Source organism: Gopherus flavomarginatus, chromosome 5 (genome assembly GCF_025201925.1).
Source record: "Gopherus flavomarginatus isolate rGopFla2 chromosome 5, rGopFla2.mat.asm, whole genome shotgun sequence".
In the NCBI taxonomy this organism is placed as follows: domain Eukaryota; kingdom Metazoa; phylum Chordata; order Testudines; family Testudinidae; genus Gopherus; species Gopherus flavomarginatus.
In genome coordinates, this window is record NC_066621.1 from 110,703,393 (window position 1) to 110,726,911 (window position 23,519).

At 40.0% G+C, this 23,519-nt stretch overlaps 1 protein-coding gene across 1 annotated transcript in view; it reads left to right on the forward strand.

Moving 5' to 3' along the window:
• NUBPL (NUBP iron-sulfur cluster assembly factor, mitochondrial) overlaps nucleotides 1-23,086 on the forward strand; it is a 173,385-nt gene extending 150,299 nt beyond the window's left edge. The window contains exons 10-11 of the mRNA XM_050953941.1: nucleotides 6,537-6,619; nucleotides 21,008-23,086. Coding sequence (XP_050809898.1) covers nucleotides 6,537-6,619; nucleotides 21,008-21,070 — 146 coding nt within the window. The 3' untranslated portion in view covers nucleotides 21,071-23,086. The remainder of the gene's footprint in view (nucleotides 1-6,536; nucleotides 6,620-21,007) is intronic.
• Nucleotides 23,087-23,519: the final 433 nt, after the last annotated feature.

Consider the following 23,519-nt stretch of genomic DNA (forward strand, 5'->3'; position numbering starts at 1 on the left):
AAAACATAAAAGCATATTTAAGTTGGTAAATGAGATAATTGTGCATGCTAATGATGTATCTCCATGTATTACTGTAATTATGTCAATAATATTCCACAGCTTGTCATTAAAATGAATCAGGAAGTTCATTTAAAATCTTCATAAAGACATCAAGGTCTGATACAAATCTAACATAGGAATGGAATTTAGAATTGAAGATGCACATTTAGAGTCACCTGGTGGAAGCATAATGTGTGGGAATCAGAGTCAAAGGGGATTGCTGCAGCCCTGAGTTATGCTGGTGGGTGCAAAGTCTCCATCCACAGTGGCACAAGGTGCTTGGTCAGCCATTGATCTCCATAAGTGGCTTTTGCTGCCCCCAAAATGGTAAAGTTGGCCAGGGATGGGAAGTCAGGGTGAAGCCAAGGGATTTGCTGATTTGGCAGGAGGGAGGAAGAGGTTTGAAGAGGAGTGGATACAAACATAATGTTCTCCAGCTTCTCATTAAAGAGCATGAATGTAGTGATGTAAGGGTTAAAATTAGTTTATATTGTATATAGAAGCATAGGAATTACCATACTGGATCAGACCAGTATCGTCCTGTCTACAAGAGTGGCCAGTATCAGGTACTTCAAAGGAAGAAAACCTGCAAAAGTCAGTTATGAGATAACCTGCCCATATGGAATATCTCCTTCCAATGCCCAATAGTTAGAGTTTGACTTATGACCAAAAGTTCTGAGGGTTTATATTACATCTTCCAAAGCTCTGGGGTGTGTTTTTGTTCATATTTATAAGTAAAAATGCGGACATTCTTGTTATCCTTGTAAATGTCTTTTGAATCCTACCAAGAGCTTGGCCTCAATGTCTATGTCTACGCTGCAGTAAAACACCTGCAGCTGCCCTATGTCAGCTGACTCAGTCTTGTGGTGCAGCTGACACGGGCCAGCCGAGGGTGTTTATTGCACTGTAGACATACCCAATGATACCGTGTGACAAGTTACCTCCCCGCCCCCCGGTTAACAGTGTTTTGAGTGAAAAAGTGTTTCCTTTATCTGTTTGGAATTTGCCACTTTTTAATATCATCGAATGTCCCCCTTGTTCTTGTATTATGAGAGAGACTGAATTGAAGTTCCCAACATAACTTTTCAGTATCATTCATTATTTTGTATGTTTTTTATCATGCCACTTTATTAATCTCCTCATTAAAGGAAATAGTCCAAGTCTTGTCATTCTTCAGATGAGAGATTATCAATCACTAATTATTTTTGCCCCCATTTCTGGAATCCTTCTATTTTTCTAAATGCTTTTTGAAAGGGAGTGACAAGAACTAAACACAATATTCCAAATGAGATTGTACTGATTTATATAAGGAAACATAATAATAATTTCTGTATTATTCTCCATTCTATCCTATTCCTTATGTAGCCTAACATATTTATTTTTGTCCATATTGACCAATACCAGGTCTTTTTCTTTGCTTGATACAATTAACTGTTTAAATTATTCTCTCCAATTCATGCATTTGTGCATTAACTAACACTGAATAAGTCCATCATTATGTTGCCCATTCATCTGTTGTGAGGCAAACGTGCAGCCAAATCAGGGCTGCTTGCTTAGCTGCCCTTCCAACATTGTCTCCTGGTGCTTAGAGAGCCAGATTTGTGGGTAGTCCTGTTGGCATATGTTGTCAGTGTGCTCCTCATGGCCCAGGACCCTGGTGACCTGGTGCAGGTGGAAGCTTGCCAAGCCATCTACTTGGCAGTCTCCTTCAGCTGGGTCAAGAGCTTGGGCCTGAAGGTTGGGGATGGCTGGCAAGTGAGCTCCCTCCCACCTGCGCTGTTATTAATTGCATCATATCTATGTAACTTTCAAAGCAATTTAAGATCTGCTGTCAGCAAACAACTTAGCCAGTGCCCCCTTAATCTGTTCTTCCTGAGGTATAAATTCCCAGTGTTGTTAAGGAAACACCAAACGACACAGATGTAACCTTCCGATAAAGTAATTGACACAGGCAATATTCCTTTCCAAAACGATGTATTGTTTTAGTAAAGTAACTAATAATCCCTACTGTGATATGACCTAAAAATCCTAAAACAGGCACAAAATCCCTGACACCAATCTCTTACTGCAGGTTAAAGAGCATTCAAACTATAATAGCATATAATTTAAATGATTCTAAGTGAAGTGATTTATTACAGCACTCCCAGCCATCTGGTAGAGTGTGGGCCTGCTGCTGTGTCTTAGTGTTCACCTTTCTGTCACCAGTCTCTCCCCACTAGAGAATTGGGTAGATCTCGAGGCCAGGGTGGGTGACTGGTTGCAGAAGTGGCCGAAGCTGCTCTGGTGCCTTTCTCTATGAGGGAGGGCACAAGTGCTTAACCAACTGGCCCTGTCCATCCTCTGGCACCAGCTCAACACCCTGAGCCCGCCCCTAGACATTCCGGTCAGCCTCCAGAAGATCCTGGAGTTTTTCTGGCTCGGGCTGCACTGGGTCTCTGCAGGTGTCCTGAGCCTTCTCTGGAGGAGAGAGAAAGGGCCTGCTCTGTGTCTGCAGTCAGGTCTGTGTCTTCCACCTCAAGGCCCTGTAGAATTCCTTGCAGTGCAGGCAGTAAGGCATGGAGTGCGCTGGCACATGCTTTCATCCACCCCCTCTGAGGGCTCCGATACAACCAGTAGCTCTTGTCCCCCAAAACCAATCTGAGCTGCCGGTCTTTTACCAGGATCTCCTCAGGACCCATGAGGAGGAAGCTGGATGAGGGGTTGCTCTGCGACTATGAGACCTACTTCTGCTCCTCCTTCAAGCCACGTCTCTGGGCAGAGTTCCTCTGGGCCATGCTCTCTGGATGCCTTTGAGGAGCTGAGGACGCTGTCTTGAGTCTTCTGCTTGGTGTCCCCATCTGGATTCCTGATTTTGAACCTGTGACCCCCCCTGCCATTTCCATCCCTTTGTTGGTTGTCTCCCATAATCATCTGATACCTGGGTCTGGTGGCTGGTCCCCTTAGACTGTGAACAGGGGCCTTTAGATGTGGGCAGGTTTCTGCTCACACATCCCCATGCTTCAGTAGGTGTACTGACTTACCCTTTGCACAGAGCCTGCAGTGACTCAGCGTTCAGGCATGCAGCTGCAGCCTATATCCCAGGCTCAAGTATTTCCTCAGCCGCACCAGAGCTGCAGATCAGTCTGTGCAACTACCCAGTCAGAAACCCTCATTCTGCCTCACAGAGTCACAGACTCTTGAGACTCCCATCCTGCTCTTGACCCTGTACCTGTTTCTGCCTCAGCCTTGCCCAAGCCCTGCTCCAATCTTGTCCTTGCCCTACCCTGCTCTTGTTCCAGCCCTGTTACTGACCCACTCCAGGCTTACCTCTGCCTCCTGATCTTCCCTGGACTCTGACTACCTGGCTTTGATCTTTGAGCTGTATCTAGATTCTGGCTAAGACTGATACTTGGCTTGTCCCTGGACTCTGACCACCTTGCTTCAACCCCTGGCTTCTATTTGTACTCCAGCTGTGGTACTAATTCTGGCTTCACTATGGACCCTGATCTTGGTTCTGACTCTGATCTGTCCCCAGATCTCGATTCCAATGCCACACTTGGCCCAGTCCAGACTCGAAGTCTGGCTTTGGCCTCTGGTCCAGCCACTAAGCCTGACTACTGAGAGGTAGCACTTGACACTGAGCTTGGAAGACTCTGATGTTCTTGAGTCTTCTCAAGTTTTGACTAACTAAATAATTTTGCGTCACCTGCAAATTTTGCAACCTCACTGCTCACCGCCTTTTTTATATCATTGATTAATATGTTAAACAACACTGGTCCTAGTATAGAACATTGTGACACTCTACTATTTAAATTTTATCATGAAGAAAATTGGCCATTTCTTTTCTGTGTCTCAGCCAGTTTCTGATCCATTACTTTGACCAACACAACATGAATACTTAGTTTCTCTAGTAGCTTCTTGTAAGAAGCTTTGTTAAGGGCCTTCAAAAGTTCTAATAAAAGTGCATCAACCAGTTCCCCTTTATCGATTTCTGTATTAACATGTTCAGTTAATTCTAACAGATTTGTAGAGACTTTTTCCTATGCAGAAGCTATGCTGGTTAGACCCTAATAAATTTGTGATCTCCTAGATCTCTTATAATTCTATTTTAATTGTTTTTCAATACATGTATCAGATAGATAAGTAAGGCTTACTTGTCTGTAATATCCCAGATCGCTTCTATCACCTTTTTAAAACACACAACAATTGCTACCCTTCAAACCCCTGGTATAGTAACTTCTTTAAAAAATAAGAGTTTGCATGTTTTTGTTAGGAGCTCAGCAACTTCATTCTTAGATATAATGTGAACTCTTGGGCATATACCATCAGGACTCCATGGATTTGTTGCTTTTTAATTTATCAGTTTCTTCCAGCCCTTCTATTTTGTTACCTCACTCTCTGATAGCGCTTCATTGTTATTACCAGAAAAGAGTAGGTCCCAGGCAGGTGTGCTCTGTGGTGAAGAATCGTGCAAAGAAATCATTTAGTTTCTCAGCAATATCCTTATCTTCCTTAATTGTTTGCTTTACCCATAGTGGTCCAGCAGACCCACTGATTCTCTTGCAGGTTTTCTGCTAATGTACTCACAGAATAATTTGTTTCTTTTTATACCTTTAGTTACTCTCTTTAACTCCATTAGGTGCTTTTGTAAATCACCCTGGGCACCTATCTGCATCTTTAAGCACCTAAATACCTTCGTAAATGTGGCCCTGAATCCTTTTGAGAACAGTAGGAGATGGCAGCCATTTTGGAAAAGGGCAGTTCTTTGTGTAATTCTGTTGCTGCTGAAGCAGTAAATTTTAGTTGTGAAGACCGACTGCAAAAAATTACTCTGAATTCTAAAAATAATAGTCTTCAGAATGTGGCCTATGCACTAGATTCTCAGAAAATTCATTTTGTGCCAAAAGCGTAAGTATTGAGCAATTTTGGGGAGGATAGAGCGTAGTCTTCATATATAACAGAAGTTGCATGTCATCTTTACGTGTAGAATTCAACTGAACCCTAATTGTGGAGTCAAGACCTGCAATTCCATACTTTTTTTTAGTTTATTTTCTTTCTTGTAGGGTCTTTTTCACTAGCATCCTTAACTTTTTTTTCTAAATCCTCTTTTAAAGTTCAGTACAAGATTTCGATGCCTTTCCTCCTCTAATGATGTTGAACTTAAAATTTATTTTGGTCACCGTTATAAAGGGGCTCAATTACAGATACTTCTTGGACCAATGCTTGTATGTTACTTACGTCTAAGGGTTTGACAATACCAGGGCCAGCTCCAGGCACCAACGGAGGAAGCACGTGCCTGGGGTGGCACATGCTAAGGGATGGCATTTCATCCCTTCTTGGGGCGGCACAATCTGGGCGGCTTTTTTTTTTTTTTTGCTTCTGCAGTCCGGGCTTTTTTTTTTTTTGGCTTGGTAGAGCCGGCCCTGGACAATACCCATGCTTGCATCTGTTTATCTAGAGTTCTGTTTTGAAACTGCTTTAGTTTAGTCAAGTTTATATATGAACACTTATTTCAGTTTAGCTATTTTTTCATTTACCTTAATGTGGTGTTAAAAATAAATTAAGTTAAAGCAAAATAACACACTTACTAGCCAAACTAAGAGTACCTACACAGGATTTTACACCAGTTTAATTAAACTGATTTAAAAACACACTGTTAGTTAAATCAGTGAAACTTCTGAGTATAGACAAGGCCTGCGTGAAGAGTAGTCAGGCCTCCAGCATGCTGTAAACATAATACTGGCAGAAGATCAGTTTTTAACTGGATTTTATCTAACAGGCAGTATCTGTGTTGTGATATAATAATCATAGGAACTTAAAAAATTTACTATATTTAGTGCTGGAAAAAAATTTCAGAATTAAGTGAAAATATCCAATGAGTTGATAAATGATTTTTCCTTCAGTACATTTTTCTTTTATAACAGTTCCCTGCTGATTACACAAGCAAAACACACAGTAGTTAGCCCTTGTAAAAGAGAATGAGTTGAATATACAGCTAGCACTTAATTAAATCAATGGCCTACTAAGGACTATAGTACATTTTGTTGTTTGGCAACAAAATGTGCTGTAGTTTGGATATTGATTAATATCTCAAAACACTGTTGAAAATACAAAAGTAAGAAATGCGTTGAATAGTATGTTATCCTGACGCTCAAAGAAGTGTTTTTATTTTGTACCCTTCCAAAATGTCTAGACCATAGAAATGTCTCGGTTTGAGCTTTTCTGCTTCTCCAGAAAGCAATAAAGCAGACTTCCTGTCATTACAGATTACTGCAAAGCAATCTGCTCTTTTTCCAGAAAATGAATAAATTTGAAATATATTTGGTACTAATGATTAAGGACATGTGGAACTCTGCTGCAGCTAATTTTAATTTTAAATGCTAATTTTAGAGATTAAGTAATTCAAAGGATAGCCTGAACTGAAATATGATTTCAAGTAGCTTCAGGGCTAGTTTAATGAAATGAGCTTATGAAATTTTAAGTCTTTATGTAAATACGTTTTGGTGTTTTTAATGCAGGAGACATTCCATTGAATGTTAATATAAGAGAGACCTGTGATGCCGGCCAGCCTATTGTCATCTCACAGCCTCAAAGTGACATGGTAAGTTTAGTGCTATGCACTTAAAAAAACAACCAAACAAAAACAACAAACAAACAAAAATACCCTGAGAGTGGGGAGAGAGGAGGGAAAAGTCTCTGTTATTTTAAGAAGGGAAACCTTCTTGTTAACATAAGGAAATAAATCCTGAAAATTGAATTAATCGATGTACTTGCTCAAAAAATGAGGTTCCCAGGTATGTGGGTTGTCCTTTCTGTCTTTTTCTCTTTGTGCACATGTTTTTGTTTAATTAGTCTGAACCATAGTCTCTGTAGCAAAAGACTCAGTCCAGATGCTTGCATGCCAAGAAGAGGAAGAGTCAGTGTCAGGCCACATGAGATCTAACTAATAACATAGATCTTCTGAAGCTGTCTGTTGATCCTTTGGTAGTTGAGCCATGAGAGGATCAAAGGGGAAGGTTAGTTCTGTCAAAAGATCTGTGTAACAAGAACCTGCACAGGTTAGCAGGAAGTGGAGGAATTTGTAGGCAATAGGAAATAGAATTTTTCTGTGAAATCACCATAGCATTTTATTGCCAAATGAAAGCATGGGTGTATTGAGAAAGTGGGAATGAAACAGACTTATCTTTCCAGAAAAGTAGTTTTGTGCATGAGATATTGTCATACTTGTTGACAGTACAGTACTTTTCTGCCTAGTACATCTTTCTCTATCCTGTGCCTGTCTCCTCTGTTTGGATGTTAAGCTCTTCAAAGCAGGGACTGTCTACTACCTCATTTGTACAATGCCTGTCACAATAGGGCTCTATTTTTATACAGTGACCAACATTCTGCAGTTAGATGGTTAGAGAGGTTCTATGAGGTCAGATTCTAATCTTTAATATATGACATCCATCATCATGTTTCTCAAATAAACTAAAATTGCGGCTGTTCATGCATGAAAAACCACATATTTTTCAGATAGAGGACAATATGCATTGCACTGTTGAAATTAGCTCCACTCTTGTCCTTAAATTTGGAAATATTAAAAAAATCTGTTCCGCTTTCCTTAGTGAACATTTATAAATGAAATTGAGTTATAGGACTAGAATAAAAGGTACATAATCCCCAGATCAGTGATGAAGAGGTTAAAGAGAGGCTGTGGGCAAGGCTGGCACTGCCCCTTCAGCTCTGCCAATCACATTAAGGATGGAATAAGATCTTAAAAAGAGGAAGTTCTCCGAAGTTGGTAGGCAGTTCTGGGAGAGAGCAGACAGGAGGGAAGGTTCTCTAGCTCCTAAAGAAGACTCCTAGAAGCCTTCGGGGGAGCTACCGTAAGGAAGGCCATTTACCAACTCCCCAGCTCCATGCTTACAAAAAGAAAGTGACCCTGGTATATTGGATGGGTAAGACAAGTTCGGCAAGCTGATTAGGTGGTTGCTGTCACTAGCCTCGATCCCTTTCAGACCAATCTCCAGTTAAATTAGAGGTGCTAAGGACGCTACTATTGGATTATCCTAACAAGACAGATGGGGCATATATATGCAAGGGACATCTGGTAGGGTTTCAGATCTCATGTGAGTAGGCTTGGAAGGATTAGTTTTTTTTATCAATAAATGTTCGTAAATGTCTATTACACAGTACACACGCAAACCGATTAAGAAGTATTTCTATCAAAAATTGACATTTACGGATAGACAAAGTGAGAAAAATGCTGCTTGGGAACATATTAGAGTTTGATTTAAGGATATTTACTTTATATATTTTGATATATGATGTTGAGAGTTTGTGTTTTAAAGCTTCAGCTTTTTGAATCTCAACATTTACTGTCATTAAACAATTATTGTTTACCCCTCTTTGTCTGGCCCTCTCTCTCCCCCTTTCTCCCTCCCCCCCGTAATTTCCCACAACTGTGAAAATTTAAATAGATAAGAATTGGAAAAAAAAAACTTCTTAAAAATAAATATCAATATTATCCATCAAAATTATAAAAAATACAAATCAAATACTGCCAAGCCTACATATGAGGGGGAAAGGTTGCATGTGTGGCCTGAAAATTTATAATTTATTAAAGAACTAGAACAAATAGTTTGGGAAAACATCAGGTAGAAAGAATAGTTGTTCCTTTTTTGAAATTACCAGTGGAGATCTACAGCTCTCCTCCTGGGTGTGGTGCCTAAAAAAGCTAATGGATAATACAGCATTATCAACCATTTATCTTACCTTCAAAGCTTCCCTTAAAGACAGTATTGATTCTCAATTATTTGCACTTTCATAGTCCTCATTTGGTGCAGCAGTAGCCATGGTTAAGGAATGCGGCATAAGGACACAGGTTGCAAAATGCAACATTACTCCCTGTTCATTGCAAAAATAGTAACTTGTTCAGTCCTCAGTTTGAGGAATATTACTGTTTTGACACAGGCATGCCAATGCTCCACACCATGTTCAGCCTTTGAAAGGTTTAGCATAACATTAGAATGGTCAGATGTGAGGGAAATGAGCTTGCACGTGAGGCAGTTCACTATTTCAGTTACTTCCTCTTGGCAGGAAATATGATCAGTAGAGCACAGCTGCGTGTTGAGAGCATTTCTGGAGATGATAGAGTGGTTGGGATCCCACTGTCTTCAGAAAAGGCAGAAGGCCCAGCATAGTTAACATACTCGAGAACTGAATTGGATTCAAGACAGGGTGTATCATGGATACCCAGAGACAGCTTAGGTAATATAAAGGTGTTGATAAGGACAATCAAAAGTTCTACGAAAGCCCCTCTAAAACAGGTATAAATAACAATTGTGGTATTTAAATTTTGCATGTAAGGCAGGGGCCTTTGCTAGGGTCTTTTCTGCCCATGTGTTGGCTGTCACTTCTGGAGCTAAGAAGCCTCATCGCTTTGTCAGGATGACTAAAAGAAGGAAGGGCAGATTTGGATTAGGGGAAGCATTCTTATAGCAGTTTAATGGGTTATCAGTTAAGTGATCCAGTTGGATGCTAGGATCAGAGTTAATGGGAACTGTCTGACACCTCTTGGAAAATTGTTTTTGGAGTTCATTACCAAGGGAATTGGTGTGCATAGAGGTGGCCTGAGGAGTGGGCAGAGCATAGTATAATAAGAGATTACCTCTGTTAAGTTTTTTTCTGATATTGGTGGCTGTCACTATTTGAGTTGAGGAATTTAGAAATAAATGGTTTTGGTTTTGGTGTGACAAACAGGCAGAGGTTCACATTAATTCAGAGTCAATGAAGTAATGTGGCTGGTAAGGGCATATGTATTGCACTGCCATTTATTTAACATATTTTCTGTGTAGTACATGTTTCTGGTGTTGATAATGGGATTGTCCATGCTCTGTCTCAGTTTCAGGTTGACAGATTACAAAACCTAGTGCTGTTAGCCAGCCAAAACCCACAGGTGATGCCTCACAGTTTGTGGAACCATGGCTCCTGACAGATTTAGGATTGGTGGAAAATTCCATTGCCCCAAGGACATTAAGGGTTTATAAGGCTAGTTTTGTTGAGTTTGCAGATTAGCATTAAGGAAGCCTTCCGTATATTTAGTCCATCCCTGAGTTTCAGGTGGTGAATTATGCGGTGTCTTTGGTGCATTGTAGATTGGCGTCATCTGCTATATTGAGTCACCTTTAGAGCTGGGCATATAACTGATTTTTTTGGCTTGGCCAGCAAACTGTGGAATTCCACTTTTTTTGTCTGGCAGTATTTTATGCCAGTTTTTTTTGGGGGGGGGTGTAGAGGTAGAGTGACAACTCCTCAACACTTCTTCCTTGCAATATACCTCCGCCCTCCCTTTAAATAAATACCCACAGAGCCCAGTCCGCGCAGCACTGATGAAGAAGGGACTGTGCTAATTAGGCTGTACTTACAGACACCCTCTTTCTGTTTTCAAAGCATTTCTGCCCCTTTTTGTGCTCTTCTGCTCCCCTCAGCCCCACAAAGCAACAGGAGGGAGTTTTTGACCTCTAGATAACTGTCCAGTAAGTTATTGATAAATTTGAAATTGTCTATTTTTTTTTAAATTTCCACAGATGAAATGCTTGCTTCCAGAAGGATGAACTATAAACTAATTTCTGTTAGAGAGCCTCCAAATAACAAAGGAAAAACTATAATCTCTAAAGATGAATCATTTTATATTGATGGGAAAGTGTCTGCGAGTCTGGATACAAACTCAAAATCCTCTTCATCTCCCCATGCCCTTTCCACCCAAAAAGAAAAAAAACTTCTATTTTGGTTGCAAGCCATCTTCTGTTGCTTAGTAATGAGAGAATAAACAACTGAACTCAGCAGTATTATTCAAGTCTACAGATGGCACATTAAAAAGATCATGAATAGGGGAAAAAGTTCAATATATGTAGAGTTGAATTTGTGTAATGTGTAATTTGAGATCCTGTTTAGATCTTTCACATATGTTATTTGTGTTACTGCCATTTCATTAGCTTCGAATAAACAACTGAATTTCTCACCAAGGTAAAGATTTCACTTTTTAATCGCTTTGGAGGAAACAAGTCTGGGTCAAATCACCTAATTAAACTATTCTCTAACCTTGAGGTAGAAAATTTAATAATGCATTTCTGAAATCTTTTAAAACTGAAATGTGTTGTTAAAAAGTGACCTACAGTTTTATGTTCCATTCATTGGTATGTGTATATTGACGTTTACTGCCCAAATCCTGGTTCAGTCCACAGGAACTAAGTTGCATGTATGGTGAAGGGTTATCTTCTCATAAGACCTGGACACACATGGCCAAGCAATGGCTGCTACATCTAGGGATGGGGAAGCGTAGTGTTCCGTGCTATCCCTAGGTAGGGTTATGAGCTATGGATCTGTGTTCTGCACAACTCTCTGGCCACTGTGTAAATCAGTGGGCAGATTACATCAGCTGGGGCAGCTCAAATAAAGCTGAAATGTTAAGAGTTTAGATCCACATCCATTTCCTCAAGGTTACTGTATTAATAAACTGAAGATGGAAAAAAGCTCAAAATAAAACAAAACACTACGTACCAGACCTTTCCTGCTTTGCACAGGTGGGAAGTGGAGAGGGCACATACTTCTCCTGGTAGTCCTTTACTGACTGCTATGAAGAGTTTCACACTGGAGCTTTCTTAATCTTGATTCTCTCCCATCTGCTGCCTGCCCCTGTGTAAGAGGCAGGAAGCCTTATGTCTGGCTTCCCGTAGGTCACATGCTTATTCCAAGTCATGTGCCATGTGCCTATCGCTACCAGTTTTAAAGGGGCCAAGGGCACACTGGGATGTCTACATACACCTCAAAGCCTAGTGCCTTTTTACACACATCACACATTATTCCCAGTGATAAAATGTATATACCCTGTCCTTTGAGTCATAGATTTGTGTAGTTTAAGGTCAGAAGGAACGATTAGGTCATCTAGTCTGACCTTCTTTATATCACAGGACATTACGTTTCACCCACTTACCACGGTAATTGAGTCCAATACCTTTTGATTGACTTAAGGATAATTTGTGTTTGGCTAAAGCATATCTTTCAGAAAGGCATGCAGGCTTGATTTGAAGACATCAAGGGATACAGAATTGACTGCTTCCATTGGTAGTTTTTCCCAGTGCTTAATCCCTCTCACTGTGCAGAATTTGGGCTTGATCTGTAATTTTAATTTGTCTGGTGTCCGCTTCCAACCACTTGTTCTTGTTGTGCCTTTCTCTGCTAGATTAAAGAGCCCTTCAGTACCTGGTATTTTCTCCCTATGAAGATACTTATAAACTGTAATCAACTCACCTCTCATGCTGCTTTTTGAGTTGAACAATTTCATCTCTTTAAATCTCTCAGAAACTAAACCAGTTGAGCCTGTCACTGTAATCCATTTTCTTTAGCCTTCGAATCATTGTTGTGGCCCTTCTCTTTGCCCTCTCCAGTTTTCCGGCATCCTTTTTAAAATATGGAGCCCAGAACTGGATGCAGTATTCCAGTATCAGTTTCACCAGTGGCGTATGCAGAGATAAAATCACTTGCCCGCTCTTACTCACTTCTGTCTTGTTTATACATCTAAGCATCACATTAACCCTTTTTGGCACAGCATCACACTGGAAGCTCATGTCGAGTTACTTATTCATTATGACCCCTAAATACTTTTCAGAGTCGCTGCTTTTCAATGTACAGTCTACCATTCGGAGTATATGGCCTACATTCCTGGTTCCTAGATACATAAATTTTCATTTGGCTGTATTTTATTTGAATGGACTCCACTTACCAAGTGATCTAGGTCACACTGTATGGCTGCCATGTTCTCATCATTATTTACCACACTTCCAATCTGTGTCATCCACAAATTTTATCAGCAGTAATTTTATATTTACTTCCAGATCATTGATGAAAATGTTGAATAGTACCAATCCTGTGGGACTCCACTAGAAACACCTCCATTCAATACTGATTCCCCTCTGACAACTACACCTCTACCTCGATATAGCGCCATCCTCCGGAGCCAAAAAATCTCACCGCCATATAGGTGAGACCACGTTATATTGGGTTTGGTCCAGTACGGCGTACCAGCAAGAGCCGGTACGCTGTGCTGGACTGGACCGGCTTCCCTGCCAGTGATTTAAAGGGCCCAGTGCTCCAGCCACTACAGGGATCCCTGAGCCCTTTAAATCACTGCCAGAGCTCTGGTAGTGGGGCTCGGGTGGGGATTTAAAGGGCCTGGGGCTCCCTGCAGCGGCCAGAGCCCCAGACCCTTTAAATCACCGCCGGAGCTCTGGCAGCAGGGCTCGGGTGGGGATTTAAAGGGCCTAGGGCTCCCTGCAGCGGCCAGAGCCCCAGACCCTTTAAATCACCGCTGGAGCTCTGGCAGCGGGGCTCGGGTGGGGATTTAAAGGGCATAGGGCTCCCTGCAGCGGCCAGAGCCCCAGACCCTTTAAATCACCGCCGGAGCTCTGGCAGTGGGGCTCGGGTGGGGATTTAAAGGGCCCTGGGTGCCACACAAATTCAGATATAACGCACTAAAGCAGCGGGGCTCAGGTGGCTCTTTAAAGTGCCCGGAGCTCTCCTCTGCTTTACTGCGTTATATCTGAATTCGTGTTATGTCAGGTTGCGTTCTGTCGGGGTAGAGGTGTAATTTTTAAGATCTGTTAGCCAGTTCTTAGTCCATTCAGTGTGTGTTCTGTGGATATTGTATAGTGCCAATTTTTTAATCAGAATATTATGAGGTTAACATAACATTAACAGAGTTAATCGCGTTAATTAACTGCGATTAATAGACAGCTCAATTAATAAAGAATTAAAAGTAGATAATAGAATGAATGCCAGTAACATGGATTTATGGAAAACAGACCCTGTCAAACTATCTTGTTTTGATGAGCTTACAAGTTTGGTTGATAAAGGTAACTATGAAGACGTAATAGATGTAGCCTTTTTGTAAGGTATTATCTTCTGAAAATGTAAACAAACTTATTTGTCTGAGCAATTGACTGAACAAGAAGTAGGACTGAGTGGACTTGTAGGCTCTAAAGTTTTACATTTTTATTTTTGAATGCAGGTTTTTTGTACATAATTCTAATTTTGTATGTTCAACTTTCATGATAAAGAGATTGTACTATAGTACTTGTATTAGTTAATTGAAAAATACTATTTCTTTTTTACAGTGCAAATATTTGTAATAAAAAATAGTTAGCACTGTACACTGTATTCTGTGTTGTAATTGAAATCAATATATTTGAAAATGTAGAAAACATCCAAAAATATTTAAATAAATGCTATTTTATTATTGTTTAACATTGCAATTAATTGTGATTAATTTTTTTAATCACACATTTACTCATGGTTAATTTTTTTAATTGCTTGACAGCACTAATTGAGTCCCATATCAATTTCTTTATTATCTTGCCCAGGGTCAATGTCAGACTGACAGACTTATAATTGTTAGAAGCTGGTAGCTAAATACTTCAAACATCCTCCTCAGTTACTATGGACTGGAAAGTATTTCATTATATCTTCATCTGATATGAGTACATCATCCTTCTTCTTTCAGATACAAAAATGAAATATTTATTGAATGCTCCCATCTTTTCAGCATAATTATCATCATTTTTACCATCTCCATTTAGGAATGGGTCTGCACCATTGCTAAGATTTCTGTTGTTGTTATTGTTGTTATATGTAAAAAGCTCTCTTCTGTCCCTGGTGCCACCAGCCATGGACTTTTCCCTCATCAGTATTCTGCACTTCATATCTTCTGATTTATATCAGTTCCTATTTATTTCTCCCATTTTCTGTTTGTTAGGTATTGCTTTTTTATTTCTGATTGCTGCCTTCACTTAACCACTGTATCAGGATGGGCTTTTGGCCAAAGTTTTCTTGAATGTGGAATCATGACTGTTTGGCCATCTAATGTCTTCTTAAAGAACTCCTAATTTTCATCACTTTTCTGTCTAAAATTGTGCTCCCAAGCATTTTCACTCATAATTTTTATTAGCGTTCAGAAATTAACCCCTTTGAAGCACCAAATAAATCTACTACTAGTTGGGATTGCCCCCATTTTGTCCGTATTTAATGTAATCAGATTATGATCTCTTGTCCCAACGCAACCACCAGCTTCCAGTTTGGTAATTAATTCATCTTTATTCATCATAATAAGGCCCAAAATAGAATTATCTTGTGTTGGATGCAATATCTTTTTTGTGTTAGAAAATTATCATATCATTTTTAGAAACTCCGAGACCTCTAGCATGTGGCTTCTAACCTGAAGACTTTCATCACAACACAATTTTATTTTCTACATGTTGCAGACATGTGTTTAAGGAATAACTCATCCTGTTCTCTGATATGATTCAGTGGTCGGTAACAGGCCTCCAACCATACGCCCTCTTGGGCTTTATTAGTTTGCACATGGATCTGTATGCAGTAACAATCCTGTGGCTCTGAGTTATCAGTAACTCTAAAGCAGGTAATGGTGTTAATGTAGAGTGCCCCCCCGCGCACACACCTTTCTTGCTTACTCTGTCCTTCCTGAGCAGTTATAACCTGCGATTTTAACATTCCAATCACGCAAGTCATCCGACCGAATTTCAGTAATGCCAGATATATCAAATTTCTTCTCATCAGTAAGAATTCCCAGTTCCTCTTGCTTGTTTCCCAGACTCCTATTACTCGTATATAGGTAATTGAAAAATGTCTTCTCTTCACAGTCTCATTCACATGGTTAGAAGGGAGAGGATTGATATACTCTCCAATAGCAGAGGGACGATCATAGCTGTACATAATAAGTGTAGAGGCTGCACAGAAGTATGGTTGGGCCAGATGGTTGGATTAGGCCAGAGGTGGGCAAACTATGGCCCGCGGGCCAGATCCGGCCTGCAAGCCATTTTAGGCTGACCCACGAGCCATACCATGTGGCTCGGCCCCGTTTTGGCTGGGGTGCAGAGCTGGGGCTGGACCACGCGGCTTGGCCCCACTCTGGCATTCCAGCTGAGGCTCTGGATCGGAGCCACACCACGGGGCTCGCCCCATGCCCCAGCCCCATGCCCCAGCCCTGATCTCCCTACCGCTCTCCAAATCCCTTGATCCCAGCCTGGAGCACTCTCCTGCAGCCCCAACCCCTCATCCCCAGTCGCACCCGAGAGCCTGCACCCCCAGCCGGATCCTGCACCCCTCCTGCACTCCTGCCCCAGCCCTGATCCCCCTCCCACCCTCCAAACCCCTCGGTCCCAGTCCAGAGCACCCTCCTACACCCCAAGCTCCTCATCTCCAGCCCCACCCCAGAGCCCTCACCTCCTCTTGCACCCCAACTCCAATTTTCTGAGCATTCATGGCCCTCCATGCAATTTTATTCCCCAATGTGGCCCTCAGGCCAGAAAGTTTGCCTACCCCTGGATTAGGCACTTCTCCCTATCAGAAAGTTGTGTTCAGACAAGTCAAAGATAGCTGCCTCTATGAGCCAGCCCCTTCTTGTGGAAAAAGAGGAAAATGCTCTCTAGAAAAATCCCTGCTCTTGGACACATTCATGCTTTGGTTGCATAAACTAGCTGGGTAGCTGTTTTTGTTTTTTAGAAAGATGGCTAGTGAAAATCTTGAGTGTGGGAAGATCTTTTCCTTTTTTACCTTGACCAAAGTCTGAAAAATCCAGTTTAAAAAATGAATTGGGTTTCAAGGCCTTGAAATTTTAGTCGCCACAGCCTGCAAAGGGATGTATAGTCTACCTCTATTGAGACGCCGTGACCTGTCTCCTCACTCCTCCTGCTCTGGAAGTAGAACATCGTTTTTGCAGTGCATCGGGTTTTATATGCGTATTGTGGGTAAGGGGGAGCAGGATTGCCCCTCATCTTTGATGGGAATTTTATGGAAAAGTGACGGCTTGACTGTTGAGGTATAGGAATGTGACTTTATAATTCCGATGGCTTAAGTCTAACTTAAAGAACTAACTCCAAGACATACCTCCTGTTTGTACTACTTAGTGAATTGTGAACAGAAGTTTTTTATACATTTTCATTTCATTCTGTTTCACTCAGTGATGTCAGACTTGCTTGTAACTACATTGTGGAAAATTATTTCTTAAAACATTTTTTGTGGGGTTACATCATAATTATATGCAAACTAATTCGTCATAACTATGCTGTCTCCATACTTTTCTTCTGTACTATATTTTGAGGACTATAAAAGTGAGTTGTGGTGGCTGGTTTTGCTGATAATGAAATTACCCTAAATCATTCTCTTATTAAAGAGCTTAACACTTTATACGGTAAAGTAAGAATTTTTGAAGCATGTATAGTACTAAACGGTAAACAGAATTGTATCTAATAATTTGGGATTCTGTTTTAAAAAATAGCTTGCCTTTTCCAAAACATCATAACTGTGCAAATAAGACAAGCTTATCACACTGGTATAGAATTGTATTCTACAAATGTGTTGAAGAATGTTAAGTAACTCCTAGCACAAGACTTATTTACTATCTGGTAGGAATGATTAAACAGAACTAAATTCTTCAGAATCTCTTGGAGAGTTTCTTCAGTTAGTTATTTGTCACCTTGATTTAGCACTGCTTTATAAGTGCACAGATTGGTAGATTAATGGTTGTAGAGAAGTCTGCAACTGTTTCATTTACTTACATTATACAGTACCCACAGAAACTGTCATTATAGAATGGGCGTATGGAAGAAATATGAGAGACACATTAATGGTGCTAGTCTTCTGAAAAAATGCTAACTATAATTACATTATTAGAATTGCATTTTTGAGCCTCTCTCATAGGCAGTATTAATGTTCTAAATTGCTTTCAAAAGAAAAAAAAACTGCCTCCAAGCTGAACTGCAGAATAGGAAATACTGTTGTTCATCCTGGTAGTTCTTATTTTAAACGAGTCTTAGCAGTGTCAGCATACTGCTACTGCGCTTGAGGCTGACCATGCAAAGACTTAGGTAAGTGAGTCACTTTCCTCTCGTAAGTAGTTCTATTGACTTCAGTGGGATTGCTCACATGAATAAAGTTAATCATGTGCCTTTGTCTTTGTAGCACTGGGGCCCTTCATTTGGTCAATTGTGATTATATTATATGCACCTTGTGTACTATTTATAAAGACCTTGATCCCGCATTCCTTATGTACCCGAAACTTGAGGGCCAGTTCTGTGGATGTGTGAACACTTAGGTAACAAGAGGTGCACCTGATATCACAGTGGTAAAGCAGTGGGGCTGGGAATGGCAGAAAGAAGGATGGAGGGGTGAGAGTAGGGAAAAAAAGTGATCCAAGTAACTATAGGCCTGTTAGTTTGACATGTATAGTATGTAAGGTCTTGGAAAAATTTTTGAAGGAGAAAGTAGTTAAGGACATTGAGGTCAAGGGTAATTGGGACAAGTTACAACATGGTTTTACTAAAGGTAGATCGTGCCAAACCAACCTGATCTCCTTCTTTGAGAAGGTGACAGATTATTTAGACAAAGGAAATGCAGTAGATCTAATTTACCTCGATTTCACTATGGCATTTGACACGGTTCCACATGGGGAACTATTAGTTAAATTGGAAAAGATGGGGGTCAATATGAAAATTGAAAGGTGGATAAGGAACTGGTTAAAGGGGAGACTCCAACGGGTTGTACTGAAAGGTGAACTGTCAGGTTGGAAGGAGGTTACTAGTGGAGTTTCTCAAGGATCAGTTTTGGTACCAATCTTATTTAATCTTTTTATTACTGACCTTGGCACAAAAAGTGGGAATGTGCTAATAAAGTCTGTGGATGACACAAAGCTGGGGGGTATTGCTAACATAGAGAAGGACCGGGATATCATTCAGGAAGATCTGGATGACCTTGTAAACTAGAGTAATAGTAATAGGATGAAATTTGATAGTGAAAAGTGCAAGGTCATGCATTTAGGGATTAATAACAAGAATTTTAGTTATAAACTGGGGACACATCAGTTGGAAGTAACAGAGGAGGAGAAGGACCTTGGAGTATTGGTTGATCACAGGATGACTATGAGCCGCCAATGTGATATGGCCGTGAAAAAAGCTAATGCGGTTTTAGGATACATCAGGCGAGGTATTTCCAGCAAAGATAAGGAAGTGTTAGTACCATTATATAAAGCACTGGAGAGACCTCATCTGGAATACTGTGTGCAGTTCTGGTCTCCCATGTTTAAGAAGGATGAATTCAAACTGGAACAGGTTCAGAGACGGGCTACTAGGATGATCCGAGGAATGGAAAACCTGTCTTATGAAAGGAGACTCAAAGAGCTTGGCTTGTTTAGCGTGGCCAAAAGAAGGCTGAGGGGGAATATGCTTGCTCTTCATAAATATATCAGAGGGATTAATATTAGGGAGGGAGAGGAATTATTTAAGCTTAGTACCAATGTAGACACAAGAACAAATGGGTATAAACTGGACACTAGGAAGTTTAGACTTGAAATTAGACGAAGGTTTCTAACCATTAGAGGAGTGAAGTTCTGGAACAGCCTTCCAAGGGGAGTAGTGGGGGCAAAAGACATATCTGGTTTTAAGACTTAAGCTTGATAAGTTTATGGAAGGGATGGTATGATGGTATAGCTTAATTTTGGCAATTGATCTTTGATTATCAGCAGGTAAGTATGCCCAGTGGTCTGTGATGGGATATTGGATGGGATGGGATCTGAGTTACTGCAGAGAGTTCTTTCCTGAGTGCTGGCTGGTGAGTCTTGCCCACATGCTCAGGGTTTAGCTGATCGCCATATTTGGGGTCAGGAAGGAATTTTCCTCTGGGGCAGATTGGCAGAAGCCCTGGAGGTTTTTCGCTTTCCTCTGCAGCATGGAGCATGTGTCACTTGCTGGTGGATTCTCTGCAGCTGGAGGTCTTCAAACCACAATTTGAAGACTTCAATAACTCGGACATAGGTTAGGGGTTTGTTATAGAAGTGGATGGGTAGGGTTCTGTGGCCTGCTTTGTGCAGGAGGTCAGACTAGATGATCATATTGGTCCCTTCTGACCCTAAAGTCTATGAGTCTATGAGGTACGGGAAGCATGTTGGGGGTTTAACAGTGAAGGTAAAATCACTAGAACAATTTACCAAGGCCTTTGGTAGGCTCTCCATTGTTTGAAATCTTTAAACCAAGACTGAATGCCTTTCTAAAAGATATGCTGTAGTTCAGACACCAATTATTGAGCTTTACACAGGGATTACTGGGTCCAACTCGATGGTCTGTGCTATACAAGAGTACTAGTGCTTTCTGGACTTAGTCTATGAATCTATGATCAATTTGATAATGAACCTGGCTCTGTTGGCTTTTAAAGTTGTTAATGGAAAAGGACCTTGGTATATATAATAAGACTGTCTCCTTGAATGTTATTTTGGTGAGCGTCCATGTTCTGACAGCATCTGTCTTGTTAGGGACTCCACCATCATACCATAGGTTAGTGTGTGATTGACCGTTACTGGGGTGATCCTTAATCACGTGGAATTTGGTTCCTTTAGATATCCACATGGATCTCTTGGAAAAATGGTCTTTTTAAAATATTTTAATTTTGAATCCCTGTTGACTTTATGTAATAATCTCCTTAGTGCACCCCAGTGTGTAATGATGTAATTCACTTGGCTTTTTAGTATTTTATTTGTTTTTTGTCTGAAGTTTGAAACTGTGTATGCAGCACCTCAACCAACTTGGCAGGATGGAGGAACTTGAGGAATAATTTTCTGTCAGGGACGAAAGGGCCCTTCACAATAAACGAAGTTTTTCCTGGAAGAACACAAACACTGCCTGCTGGGCAGGGCAGATTGCTCAGCTGAGTTTTGGACTGGAATTTAAAAAATAACTGACCATATTTGGAGTTGATTTTTCCTTGATACTTACTAACACTTTAAATAAAATAATAATAATTAAAACTTAACAAAAAGGCAACACTGAAATTGAAATACTTCTCTGAATGTGTGTGAAAGAACACAGAATGAACAGAAGTTTTTATATTTCTTATGCTTTCATATAGAAAACAAAAGGTGATTGATATGTTTTTGTTTTTACAGGCCAAAGCCTATCTAAGGATAGCTACTGAAATAGTAAAGAGATTGCCAACTCCTCCAGCATGACGTGCTCATCTTGGGTACCTGTGATCAGAACTTAACAGTAAAGTGACTCAATGGTGTAAGCAGTGGTGGAACAAGCAGAAATACATAAGTCTATGGATTATATATTGTATTTGTAAGAAAATTGTTTTGAAATTTAGGAAACAAAGTTTGAAAGTATCGTTATTTTTTTTGTCATGACATCATTTGGTTACATTCAAATGGATTGAAGGATTCAGAAGGAAAATAGATGGTACCTGACATTTATATATGGTCGTCCACTGCTGATTTTTAATATCCTTGAACAACAAGGACAAAGTGTATCATTCAGCAATGGAGTTTCCCTCAGTTTTAACATGAAGGTTCAGCCTGTGGAAACTCCAGTCCCAGAATACAATGTACCATCTTTGTCCAAGCAGCAAAACTCAAAAGTGGACCGTGGCATGTTGAGGATTATAGGCACACAAGTGTAATTTCCCCAATCTGCAATTTCCCCAATTTATGTACATTTTTATTCAGACCTTGGTGCTCTTGTTAAATTGCCAACATGGCCTTAAATTGGGCAAAGCATCAAGGACTTAATTAGCCAGCTGAAAACTGTAATTACCATATGTTTGTGTACATCTCAACTTAAACCTCAAAAACAATATGATAGATCTGCATATTCTGTAATGATTTTTCCTAATTCAAGAACAAATTTCTTCCCTATTGGATTATATTGGGTTATAAGGTAATTTCCTACTTATGGGATAATGGACTATATGACCTGTAGGCAAATTACTTGCCTGCTTTGTGTTATGTTGAACCCATACAGAAAACTAGATAACCGTACATTATAAACCGCATATCATATGTGAGCTCAATTTGGCATGGGAAGTCAATTACAAAAATAAATTAATTTTATGACTGCATATAAGCATGTGTTTCCAAATCAAAATAACAATGCAGGATCTGAATGTATACACGAAAGATGTAACTAAAGAAGCAAACTAAGATACGATCTTCAAACTGAAGACTTCTTTTTGTTTTTTATTGTCTTGTCCTATGATCCTTCTTTTTCTGTTGGTACAATTTCTATGGACGTAAAAAACATGATTCTGTAGCACAGGCTTCCATTTACAATTAGAAGTTTGAATTTATATTCAGACTATTTCACACCATTCATATAGAGACTTTTGCCATTGACTTCACTAGGGCCTGGATTCCACCCTTTGTGTATACCATTGTTCCTGTCGCTTTTCTCCTCTTGAAATAATATGACATAAAATAGAATTTGGCATTCTTTGAGCCTGGGAACACTTAAAACATATGCACTGAAAGTCAAATTTAAAACTTTGCTTCAAATTATTAATTGAATCTCAGACTTTAGTGGAGTTTTGTAAATATGAAAAATGACGGATTTTTTTAACTTAGCTTTCATTTCTGTACTTGAAAAAAGTGCAGAGAAGTAAAATTGCTCTTCAGCTGTTTCAGTAGCCATGTTATTTCCAGCTTTTGGATTGTACTTTTATTCAAACATAAGTATCCAATCATTTGCAATTGTCTAGTGATATATTTTACAAAAATTAAACACTTAATGGTGTGCTTCCTCTTCTCACTTCATTGGTAACTATTTGCCTTGTTGGTTTGGTAAAAAGTTTTGCCTTTATATAGGCATTTCTGATGCACCCACCATAGTAATATTAATTTATCTGCATATGTGTATGTCTGTAAACATTTGTAGGGCTCTCATCAGCATAGCACTGTAGGACATGTTAACTCTCAGTGCGAAGCTCGGATTTCCAAAGTTGTTTTTCAAGTTTAAAAAAGTCTGTCAGGCTTGCCAAATTTAGTATTCATTATCTTCACTCTTGATGTTAGCAAGTTCGTGAGTGGCTAATGACATTTCCAGTTCAGGATTAGGACTATCAGAATTCAATTAAAGGGCTGTTTGTTTATCTTTCGTGTTTCTCCACATCCTGGGTTGGTCTGAGGGATCAAGTTAGGTTTTTATAATGTCTTTTATTTTTTTTTTTTCTTAAAATAAAACGCTAGATTTTACTCTTTCTAGTCTTGCTGCTATTAAGCTGCCTTTAATACCTTTCGGTTAACTACCAGTGTCCCGGGAAAACCTGCAAACATAGTTTCCAAAAGAATATGCAAAATGTTTTTTAATTAAATGCCTTCATGAAAGGATTGCCCTGTGCATATTTGTAAATAATGTTTAATGCTCATGGGGCTGCCAGTGGGTGTTGAGCATCCACTATATTTTTTCCGTGGGTGCTCCAGACCTGGAGTGTCCACAGAGCCAGTGCCTATGCTTGAAGGTTAATTGGATTGCCGTAAAATATGGTGAGTTTGCTCTGTAAGATGCTCCATTGGCTCAGCATGTATGGTTACCTGCTTTGTGGACAGGTGGTGTATGGGTGCATTTGGTGCAAGGAGCTCATAGCCTTCAGAGACCTATAGAGACTGGGAGTGGCTGGCTCACTAC